At 67.9% G+C, this 11,854-nt stretch overlaps 1 protein-coding gene across 1 annotated transcript; it reads right to left on the bottom strand.

Annotated features, from left to right (window-relative positions):
* Positions 1 to 387: 387 nt before the first annotated feature.
* LOC142051494 (glutamate receptor ionotropic, NMDA 2D-like) lies at positions 388 to 10,634 on the bottom strand (the record flags this gene model as incomplete). Its single annotated transcript, XM_075080609.1, is given in 8 exon segments — positions 388 to 556; positions 2,384 to 2,493; positions 2,495 to 2,596; positions 3,078 to 3,192; positions 3,269 to 3,641; positions 3,644 to 3,860; positions 5,746 to 6,173; positions 10,594 to 10,634. Coding segments are annotated over 7 exon segments (1,497 nt in total), but the record flags the coding sequence as incomplete, so codon positions are not given.
* Between the last annotated feature and the right edge of the window lie 1,220 nt (positions 10,635 to 11,854).

Here is an 11,854-nt window from a genome sequence, read left to right as displayed (position 1 = left end):
TCCCCCTCAATGTGACTGGGGGGTCTCCCAGCCCCCCAAATGAGACTGGGGGGTGTCTCCCACCCTCCCAAATGCAACTGGGGGCATCTCCCAGCCCCCCAAATGTGACTGGGGCATCTCCCAGCCTCCTCAATGCGATGGGGGGGATCTCCCAGCCCCCCAAACGTGACGGGGGCGTCTCCCAGCCCCCTCAATGTGACTGGGGGGTCTCCCACCCTCCCAAATGCGACTGGGGGGTCTCCCAGCCCCCTCAATGTGACTGGGGGGTCTCCCATCTCCCCCAAATGCGACTGGGGGGTCTCCCAGCCCCCTCAACGCGACGGGGGGGGCATCTCCCAGCCCCACCCCCACCCCCAAAAAGCGACGGGGCCGGGGTGGGGTCCCCACCTCTCCCACCATGCCGTTCCAGACGCCGTCGATCTTCTTGCCGTGCTTGCCGTTGGTGACGAGGTAGAGGTCGTAGGTGAAGCCGAGGGCGCGCGCCAGCCGCTTCAGGATGTCGATGCAGAAGCCCTTGCAGCACTTCTTCTCGAAGAGCGCCGGCTCTGACGGAGAGCTGCGGGCACGCCGGCGTTGGGGGGGGACCCAGCACGGGGAGGGGGCGCCCCCGGGGTGGGGGGGAGCACCCAGGGCGGGGGGGGAGCACCCAGGGTGAGGGGGAACCCCCAGTGTGTGTGGGAAGCACCGAGGGGGGGGGAATCCCCCAGGGTGGGGGGAGCACCCAGGGCAGGGGGGAACACCCTGGGTGGTCGGGAGCACTGAGGGTGGGGAGGGAGCCCCCAGGGCAGGGGGGAGCACCCAGGGCAGGGGGGAGCACCCAGGGTGAGGGGGAACCCCCAGTGTGTGTGGGAAGCACCGAGGGGGGGGGAATCCCCCAGGGTGGGGGGGAGCACCCAGGGTGGGGGGGGAGCACCCAGGGCAGGAGGGAGCACCCTGGGTGAGCGGGAGCACTGAGGGTTTGGGGGGAGCACCCAGGGCGGGGAGGGAGCCCCCAGGGCAGGGGGAGAGCACCCATGGCGGGGGGGAGCACCCAGGGTGAGGGGGAGCACCCAGTGCAGGGGGAAGCCCCCAGGGCAGGGGGGAACCCCCAGTGTGTGTGGGAAGCACCGAGGGGGGGGGAATCCCCCAGGGTGGGGGGGAATTCCCTGGTGGGGGGGAGCCCGAGGGTGGGCAGAAGCCCCCAGGGTGGGGAGGGAGCACCCAGGGAGCACCCAGGGTGGGGGACACACACACACACACCCCTGCGGCAGCATGGGGACACCCCAAGGGTAGGGGGGAGCACCTAGGGCAGGAGGGAGCCGCCCAGGGTGGGTGGGAGCACTGAGGGTGGGGGGGAGCCCCCAGGGCAGGAGGTAGCACCCAAGGGGTGGGGGGGAGCCCCCAGGGTGGGGGGGGGGCACCCCAAGGGTGGGAGACACACACCCACACCCCCATGATGGCACGGGGACACCCCCATGGCAACACTGGGGACAGCCCAAGGGTGACGGGGACACCCCCGCGGTGATAGGGCAACACCCCGGTGGGTGATGGGGGGGACACCCCAAGGGTGGGGGGGGACCCCGCACCCACACAGTGATGGGGACAACCCCGTGGCGGGGGGGACCACTGACACCCCGAGGGTGGTGGGGACACCCCCATGGCAGTGTCGGTGACACCCTCACGGCACCGGGGACACCCCGAGGGTGGTGGGGACACCCCTGTGACAGTGTCTGGGACACCCCAGGGTGGTGGGAACGCCCTCACGGCACTGAGGACACCCCTGTGACAGTGTCTGGGACACCCCAGGGGTGGGGGGGAACGCCCTCACGGCACTGGGGACACCCCGAGGGTGGTGGGGACACCCCTGTGACAGTGTCTGGGGACACCCCAGGGTGGTGGGAACACCCTCACGGCACCGGGGACACCCCAGGGTGGTGGGGACACCCCCATGGCAGTGTCGGTGACACCCTCACGGCACTGGGGACACCCTGAGGGTGGTGGGGAACACCCTCACGGCACCGGGGACACCCCAGGGTGGGTGGGAACACCCTCACAGCACCAGAGACACCCCAGGGTGGTGGGAACACCCTCATGGCACTGGGGACACCCCAGGGTGGTGGGAACACCCTCACGGCACCAGCGGCACCCCGAGGGTGGTGGGGGACACCCCCATGGCAGTGTCGGTGACACCCTCACGGCACCAAGGACACCCCGAGGGTGGTGGGGACACCCCTGTGACAGTGTCTGGGACACCCCAGGGTGGTGGGAACGCCCTCACGGCACCGGGGACACCCCAGGGTGGTGGGACACCCCTGTGACAGTGTCTGGGACACCCCAGGGTGGTGGGAACACCCTCACGGCACCGGGGACACCGCGGGGCGGGTGTCGGGGGTGCGTCACCCACCTGGCGGTGCGGTTGAGCTGCTTGCGGCAGGGGACGGAGTCGCGGATGCAGGTGCCGGTGGCGGGGTCGATGCTCTCCACGATGACGAAGGGCCGCTCCTCCAGTGTGGCCCACTGTCAGGTGTTGGTCGTCGTCCACCGGTTGTAGGAATTTACCGTAACGTGACCAAACGGGGTACTTCATCCGCAGGATCCGGTGTTCCCAGCTGCCCACCTGCGAGGGACAACGCCTGCGTCATGCTCAGGGGGGCTGTCACCGCCGGGGACGGTCCGATGTCACCGTGACGGCCCTACAGCCAGAGAGACCCCACAGCCGGACAGACCCCACCCCCATCCGGACAGACGGACGCGGGGTCACCTCGGGGGGAACGGGTGGAGGGAGGGTCCCCGGAGGCGTCACCGCGCCGAGGCGACGGGCTGAGTTTCTGCGTCACCGTCACCCCCGCGGGGACGCGGTGCTGTGACAAGGCAGCGCGACACCGCGACGGCGGGGGGTGAGGGGGTCAACGCCAGATGGTACCGCAACCCCCTCCCCGGGGAGGGGACACGGCGCTGGCGAGCGGAGCCGGCGCCGTCAGGCTGACAGCCCGGACGTCACCGTGACCGGAATGACAAACACCGCGAGGAACAGACAGGCGCCCCCAGGGGGAACGGTGACAGCGCAGGGACGCGGCACAGGCGTCGGGGACGCTCACCACCTCCCAGCTGCGCTCCTTGTTGAGGGAGATCACAACCAGCGAGGGGTTGACGAGGTAACCGTCCTCGTTGAAGGAGAAATCCTTCTGCCCCCAGGTGATGTTCATGAAGTACCTGGCAGGGACGCAACACCGTGACGGGGCTGTCACCTCCCCGAGGCGACAGGCGCCGGCGGTTCCGCCGCCCTCACCGGTGGAGGTTGTCGTTGATCTGGGTGACGTTGGGCGCCCGGCAATCGTTGTTGAACTCGGGGATGAAACCGTAATCGCGCAGCAGAGCCTCGGCGCCCTTGGCCACGATGGCCACCCCGTTGTGCACGCGGTGTTGCAGGTCGTCCCGCCAACCGGCCGACAACACCGCGAACAAACCGGCCGGGAGGTGTTCGGGTAATTGATCGCTTCCGCCGAGGTTCGTACCGACGACGAACCAGATGTAACCGGGACCGGTTAAACCGGCGTCTCGCGCCGCTCGGAAAATGGCCTCGGCTTCTTCCCGCGAGCAGTAGAGGAGGCGGATTTGGGCGCTGACCTCGCGCAGCTGCCGGCGCAACCGCGTTCCCTCGGGTCGTCGGTCAGGTTGAGGGTCAGGACGCCGCGGTGTTCCCAGCCGATGAAGCTGCTGTCGGTTAAAACCTCCACGTAATCCACGAAGTCTTCGTAGCCCGGGAAGAGGGTGGTGACGACGGCGAAGGCCGTCCAGTCGTACTCCTCCAACACCTCGAAGATCACCTGCAGCTGCTGCTCGGTGGAGGAGCCCAGCTGGAGGAAGGTGGAGCCCTTCTCCTGCGGGGGTGGGGAGAGGGTGACGAGGGTGGTGACGGGGACGGCCGGTGGTTCCAGATGGGGTTGGAGTCGGGTTGGGGGCAGTTGGCTGGCTCTGGATGTGGTTGGGGACAGTTGGGGTTGGGGACAGTCGGTTTGGGGACAGTCAGGTGGCTCTGGAGGTGGTTGGGGTTGGGGACGGTCAGTTTGGGGGCAATTGGGTGGCTCTGGACATGGTTGGGGACAGTTGGGGTTGGGGACAGTCGGTTTGGGGACAGTCGGGTGGCTCTGGATGTGGTGGGGACAGTTGGGGCTGGGGACAGTCAGTTTGGGGACAGTCATGGCAGGTCTGGGTACAGTTGGGTTGGGGACAGTCAGTTTGGGGACAGTCGGGTGGCTCTGGACATGGTTGGGGACAGTTGGGGTTGGGGACAGTCAGTTTGGGGACAGTCGGGTGGCTCTGGACATGGTTGGGGACAGTTGGGGCCGGGGACAGTCAGTTTGGGGACAGTCATGGCAGGTCTAGGTACAGTTGGGGTTGGGGACAGTCAGTTTGGGGACAGTCGGGTGGCTCTGGACATGGTTGGGGACAGTTGGGGTTGGGGACAGTCAGTTTGGGGGCAATTGGGTGGCTCTGGACATGGTTGGGGACAGTTGGGGTTGGGGACGGTCAGTTTGGGGACAGTCGGGTGGCTCTGGATGTGGTTGGGGCCGGGGACAGTCAATCTGGGGACAGTCGGGTGGCTCTGGACATGGCTGGGGTTGGGGACAGTCAGGTTGGGGACAGTCGGGTGGCTCTGGACATGGCTGGGGTTGGGGACAGTTGGTTTTGGGACAGTTGAGCGGCTCTGGATGTGGTGGGCGGGGGGACACAGTCAGTTTGGGGACAGTCATGGCAGGTCTGGGTACAGTTGGGGTTGGGGACAGTCAGTTTGGGGACAGTCAGGTGGCTCTGGACATGGTTGGGGACAGTTGGGGTTGGGGACAGTCGGTTTGGGGACAGTCAGGTGGCTCTGGACATGGTTGGGGACAGTTGGGGTTGGGGACAGTCAGTTTGGGGACAGTTGGGTGGCTCTGGACATGGTTGGGGACAGTTGGGGTTGGGGACGGTCGGTTTGGGGACAGTCAGGTGGCTCTGGACATGGTTGGGGCCGGGGACAGTCGGTTTGGGGACAGTCATGGCAGGTCTGGGTACAGTTGGGGTTGGGGACAGTCGTTTTGGGGACAGTCGAGTGGCTCTGGACATGGATGGGGACAGTTGGGGTTGGGGACAGTCAATTTGGGGGCAATCAGGTGGCTCTGGACATGGTTGGGGTTGGGGACGGTCGGTTTGGGGACAGTCAGGTGGCTCTGGATGTGGTTGGGGATCGGAACAGTCGGTTTGGGGACAGTCGGGTGGCTCTGGATGTGGTTGGGGTTGGGGACAGTCAGTTTTGGGACAGTCGGGTGGCTCTGGACGTGATTGGGGTTGGGGACAGTCAGTATGGGGACAGTCGGGTGGCTTTGGATGTGATTGGGGTTGGGCTGGGGACAGTCATGGTGGCTCTAGGTGCAGTTGGGGGGATATTTGGGTGACTCCAGATAGAACTGGGGTTGGGGACAGTCAGACTGGGGACATGTGGGTGACCCTAGACATGGCGGGGGTTGGGGACAGTCAGGCTGGGGACATGTGGGTGACCCTAGACATGGCGGGGGTTGGGGACAGTCAGACTGGGGACACGTGGGTGACCCTAGACATGGCGGGGGTTGAGGACAGTCGCGTTAGGGACAGTCGGGCTGCCCTAGACACGGTTGGGGTTGGGTTGGGAACAACCAGGTGACCCTGGACGTGGTTGGGGACAGTCGGGTACCCCTAGAAAAGGCTGGGGAGAGCGGGGTGCCCCCCGAGCACCCCACCCTGCCCCACCTTGGGCGTGAGGACGATGGCGGAGCCGCCGTTGATGCCGATGATGGGCACCGAGGTCTGGGCCGAGATGAAGTCGAGGATTTGCGCCACGGCCTCGGAGCGGGCGTCGTCCTCGAAGACGACGCCGTGGATGCGGAGGGAGGAGAGGACGTCGCACAGGCGAACGATCAAACTCCGCGGGTTGGTGTCGTTCAACACCACCCCGACGGGGTTGACGTCCAACGAGAAGTCGCGGAAGGCGGCGGGCGCCAGGCGGGGCCCGGCGGGGCCGTAGGAGGCTCCGCTGAGGATGACGGCGACGTTCAGCGCCCGCCGGTTCCCCTCCGGCCGCGGCGCCAAGAAGGGGCTGGCGCAGGCCAGGGCCAGGGCGAAGAACATCCTGCTGGCGGGGGCGGGGACCCAGGGGCTCATCGCGCCGCCGCTGCGCCCTGGGGGGGACGGGAGAGGGGGGGGATGCTGGGGGACGTGCCCACCAGTGCCCCCCCAGTAGCCCCCAGTAACCCCCAAGCACTGGGAGAGGGTCAGGCGGGGGGGGAATGGTGGGAGGGGTGCTCACCAGTGCCCCCCCAGTAGCCCCCAGTAACCCCCAAGCACCGGGAGAAGGTCAGGTGGGGGTGGAATGGTAGGAGGGGGGCTCACCAGTGCCCCCCCAGTAGCCCCCAGTAACCCCCAAGCACTGGGAGAGGGTCAGGCGGGGGGGGAATGGTGGGAGGGGGGCTCACCAGTAACACCCAGTAGCCACCAGTAACCCCCAAGCACTGGGAGAGGGTCAGGCGGGGGGGAATGGTGGGAGGGGGGCTCACCAGTAACACCCAGTACCCACCAGTAACCCCCAAGCACCGGGAGAGGGTCAGGTGGGTGGGGAATGGTGGGAGGGGGGCTCACCAGTAACACCCAGTAGCCACCAGTAACCCCCAAGCACTGGGAGAGGGTCAGGCGGGGGGGAATGGTGGGAGGGGGGCTCACCAGTAACACCCAGTACCCACCAGTAACCCCCAAGCACTGGGAGAGGGTCAGGCGGGGGGGAATGGTGGGAGGGGGGCTCACCAGTGCCCCCCCAGTACCCACCAGTAACCCCCAAGCACCGGGAGAGGGTCAGGCGGGGGGGGAATGGTGGGAGGGGGGCTCACCAGTAACACCCAGTACCCACCAGTAACCCCCAAGCACTGGGAGAGGGTCAGGCGGGGGGGGAATGGTGGGAGGGGGGCTCACCAGTAACACCCAGTAGCCACCAGTAACCCCCAAGCACTGGGAGAGGGTCAGGCGGGGGTGGAATGGTGGGAGGGGTGCTCACCAGTAACACCCAGTAGCCACCAGTAACCCCCAGTGCCAGGCGAGGGTCAGGCAGGACTCGAGGCACCAGTGGGGACCAGTGCCCCCCAGTGCTCCCAGTACCCACCCGGGGCTGCCCCACTGGCCTGGCCTAGCCCTGGCCTGGGGCAACCAGAGCCTCCCAGTGCCTCCCCGTATCCCCCCAGTATCCCCCCAGTGCCTCCCCGTATCCCCCCAGTACCCCCCCAGTATCGCCCCCAGTATCCCTCCCCGTAACCCCCCGGTATCCCCCCAGTATCCTCCCAGTGCCTCCCCAGTATCGCCCCCAGTGCCTCCCCATATCCCCCCAGTATCCCCCCAGTATCCCCCCAGTATCCTCCCAGTGCCTCCCCAGTATCCCCCCAGTATCCCCCCAGTATCCCTCCCAGTATCCCCCCCAGTATCCCCCCAGTGCCTCCCCAGTATCCCCCAGTATCCCCCCCAGTAACCTCCCCAGTATCCCCCCCAGTATCCCCCAGTATCCCCCCAGTGCCTCCCCAGTATCCCCCCCAGTGCCTCCCCAGTATCCCCCAGTATCCCCCCAGTATCACCCCCAATATCCCCCCAGTATCCCCCCCAGTATCCCCCAGTATCCCCCCAGTTTCCACCCCAGTATCCCCCCAGTATCCCCCCAGTTTCCACCCCAGTATCCCCCCAGTGCCTCCCCAGTATCCCCCCCAGTATCCCCCCCAGTATCCCCCCAGTAACCCCCCCAGTATCCCCCCCAGTGCCTCCCCAGTATCCCCCCCAGTATCCCCCCCAGTGCCCCCCCAGTATCCCCCCCAGTAACCTCCCCAGTATCCCCCCCAGTATCCCCCAGTATCCCCCCCAGTGCCTCCCCAGTATCCCCCCAGTTTCCACCCCAGTATCCCCCCAGTATCCCCCCAGTTTCCACCCCAGTATCCCCCCCAGTATCCCCCCAGTGCCTCCCCAGTATCCCCCCAGTTTCCCCCCAGTTTCCACCCCAGTGTCCCCCCAGTGCCTCCCCAGTATCCCCCCAGTATCCCCCCAGTTTCCACTCCAGTATCCCCCCCAGTATCCCCCCAGTATCCCCCCAGTTTCCACCCCAGTATCCCCCCAGTTTCCCCCCAGTATCCCTCCCAGTATCCCCCCAGTATCTCCCCAGTATCCCCCCAGTATCCCTCCCAGTGCCCCCCCAGTATCCCCCCAGTTTCCACCCCAGTATCCCCCCCAGTTTCCAGCCCAGTATCCCCCCCAGTATCCCCCCAGTATCCCTCCCAGTATCCCTCCCAGTATCCCCCCAGTATCCCTCCCAGTATCCCCCCGTGAGCCAGCATCAGGCTGTGAGGACACGCCAGGACACGCCAGGACACGCCATCACCCCCCCCAGCCCCCCCATCTCGCGCCGCCGCAGCCGGGGGGACGCAGACGGACGGACGCTGACGGGGACAGGCGGACACTGGGGGTGGGGGTGGGGGTGTGTGTCACTGTCACCCCCCCCAAGGTGACAGTCAGACACGGAGGCGGTGACAAGCGCAGGCGGGGGGGGGGGGGCACAGGCAGACAAAGCAACAGGCGGCGGCGGGCAGAGCAACAGGCAGAGCCAGGCGGGGAGGGGGCAGGCAGGGCACAGGCGGAAGAGCCAACAGGCGCAGGCGGGTGTCGTGGCAGTGGTGGCGGGGAGCAACAGGCAGAGGGGAGGGACTGGTGGAGGGGGGTGGCAGGGACAGGCAGAGGGGACGGGTACAGGCAGTGGGCCCGGGGGTACAGGCAGTGGGCCCATGATACAGGTGGGGAGCCCGGGGGTACAGGCGGGGGGCACAGGGGTACAGGTGGGGCACAGGGGTACAGGTGGGGGGCACAGAGGTACAGATGGGGCCCAGGGGTACAGGCAGGGGGCCCAGGGGTACAGGCAGGGCCAGGGATACAGGTGGGGGGCCCAGGGGTACAGGTGGGGGGCCCAGGGGTACAGGCGGTGCGCAGGGGTACAGGCGGGGCCAGAGATACAGGTGGGGAGCCCGGGGGTACAGGCCGGGGGCACAGGGGTACAGGTGGGGCACAGGGGTAGAGGCGGGGGGTCCGGGGGTAGAGGCGGGGGGCCCAGGGGTACAGGCAGGGGGCCTGGGGGTACAGGCGGGGGGCCCAGGGGTACAGGCGGGGGGGGCCCAGGGGTACAGGCGGTGCGCAGGGGTACAGGCGGGGGGCACAGGGGTAGAGGCGGGGGGCCCGGGGGTACAGGCGGGGGGCCCAGGGGTACAGGCGGGGGGGCCCAGGGGTACAGGCGGTGCACAGGGGTACAGGCGGGGGGCACAGGGGTAGAGGCGGGGGGCCCGGGGGTACAGGCGGGGGGCCCAGGGGTACGGGGGGGGGGCCCAGGGGTACAGGCGGCCAACACCGGCTGAGGCAGACACCCCATCGGGCCCAGCAGGGACAGCCAGACAGGCAGCTGGCTGCACAGTCGGACAGGCAGACACCCACAGCGGGACGTGTACACACGGGTCACCCCCAGCAATGTCACACCCCCACACACCCCCCCGTACCCCAACAGTCGCTGGGGGGGAGGGGAAGGGGCCCGGATGCCGGGGTCCTCTGCCCAGCCCCCCCTCCCCCCCCCCCGTGACCTTGAGCCCGGCCCCGCCCCTGTCACACGGGGCTCCCTGTGCCGGGGGTGACACCGTCACCGTAACGGCGGGGGGACAAACCTGTGACAGGGGGTGACGAACCCCCGTCACTCTCCCCACACCAGTGGGGTGACAAACCCCCATCACCGTCACCATGAGGGGGGGTGATGAACCCCGTCATCCTCCCCACACCAGTGGGGTGACAAACCCCCGTCACCGTCTCCATGAGGGAGGGGTGACGAACCCCCGTCACCCTCCCCACAACAAGGACAAACCGGCATCACCATCCCCACACCGTAAGGGTGGGTGACAACGCCGTGTCACCGTCCCCACAGCAGCGGGGGGAACAATCGCGTGTCACCGTCCCCATAATGGTGGGTGACAAAGCCGTGTCACCGTCACGGTGGGGGTGACAAAGCCGTGTCACCGTCCCTGTGATGGTGGGGGTGACAAAGCCGTGTCACCATCCCCATGATGGCGGGGGACAATCTGGTGTCACCGTCCCCGTAACGGCGGGGGACAATCACGTGTCACTGTCCCCAAAAGAGCCAGGTGACAATCACGTGTCACCGTCCCCGTAACGGCGGGGACAAGCCACTGTCACCATCCCCATGATGGGGGGGGTGATGACACCCCAATCCCCCCGTGTCACTGTCCCCGTGACGGTGGGGTGACAAAACCGTCATGGCAGGTGACAAGCCGCTGTCACCGTCCCCATAAGGGGGGGGGAAACACAAACCTGTGTCACTGCCCCCCAAGTGCCCAACAGCTGCCCCCCAGCCCCCCGTGTCCCCCCCCCAGTGCCCCCCAGACCCCATGACACCGGCTGTGCCCCTCCCAGTGCCCCCCAGACCCCGTGACACTGGCTGTGCCCCCCCCAGTGTCCCCCAGACCCCCCCAGACCCCTCCCAGTGTCCCCCAGACCTCCCCAGTGCCCCCCCCCCCCGTGTCCTACCTGGCCCGAGCTCCGCTGCAGGGGGCTCTGCCTCATCTCGGCCGGGGGGGGGACACGGGGGGGGTGTTGGGGGGACACGGGGGACACGCACACGGGGGGGGGACACACACGGGGACAGGCCGGAGAGGGGGGAGGGACAAGGATTTGGGGGGGGGATGGGGGGGCCGGGAATGAACAGGCAGAAACAGGCAGGACTGGGGGGGGGGGAATTGGGGGAGGGCTGGGGGGGGTTCAGGGGCTGGAGGGGTTCGGGAGGTGCAGGATTTGGGGGGGTGCAGGATTTGGGGGGGCTGGAGGGGTTCGGGGGTGCAGGATTTGGGGGGGCCGAGGCGGAGGCGGCTGCACCTGGTGGGGGGAGGGAGGGAAGGTGAGGAGGGGGCGGTAACACACCTGGGCCCCCCCCAAAAGGGTCCGGAGCCCCCCAAAACAACACCCCGGGACCCCCTTCGGAGCCCCCCAAATCACGGCTGAGGTCCCAGAGCTCCCAGCTGGGTCCTGTCCCAGCACCCCCCACCGCCCAGTCTGCTCCCAGTTTACCCAGTTAGGTCCCAGTCCCCCTCCAGCACCCCCCATCAGCTCCCAGTCCCCCCCCAGTCAGGTCCCATCACCCCCAACTGGATCCCAGTCCCCCCCCGCAGTGCCCTCCCAGTCCCCCCAGTCCCATCCCAGCACCTGCCAGTCCCACCCCAGACCCCCCTAAATCCCCTCCCAGCATCCCCAACTGGATCCCACCCCTCCCAGTCCCCCCCAGTGAGGTCCCAGTCCCACCCCCAGCCCCCCCCCAAATCCCCTCCCAGTCCCCCAGAACATCCCAGTACCCCCAACTGGATCCCAGCCCCCCCAGTCCCACCCCAGCACATCCCAGTCCCCTCCCAGCCGGGTCCCAGTCATTCCCCCCAGCACCCCCAGTCCCATCCCAGCCCCCCCAAATGCCCTCCCAGGCCCCCCAGTACCTCCCAATACCCCCAACTGGATCCCAGCACCCCCAGTCCCTCCCAGTCCCATCCCAGCACCTCCCAGTCCCCCCCAAGCCAGGTCCCAGTCCCCCCCCTACTCCCCCCAGTGCTCCCAGTCCCAGCCCAGTCCCCCCCAAACCCCCTCCCAGCCCCCCAGTACCTCCCAATACCCCCAACTGGATCCCAGCACCTCCAGTCCCTCCCAGTCCCATCCCAGCACCTCCCAGTCCCTTGTCCGCCCCCCACCAGCTGGGTCCCAGTCCTCCCTCCCAGCACCCCCAGTCCCCCCAAACCCCCTCCCAGCC

Source organism: Phalacrocorax aristotelis, unplaced genomic scaffold (assembly GCF_949628215.1).
Source record: "Phalacrocorax aristotelis unplaced genomic scaffold, bGulAri2.1 scaffold_333, whole genome shotgun sequence".
NCBI lineage: Eukaryota > Metazoa > Chordata > Aves > Suliformes > Phalacrocoracidae > Phalacrocorax > Phalacrocorax aristotelis.
The sequence above is the reverse complement of the archived record's forward strand: the minus strand, read 5'-3'. Positions and strand labels throughout refer to the sequence as shown.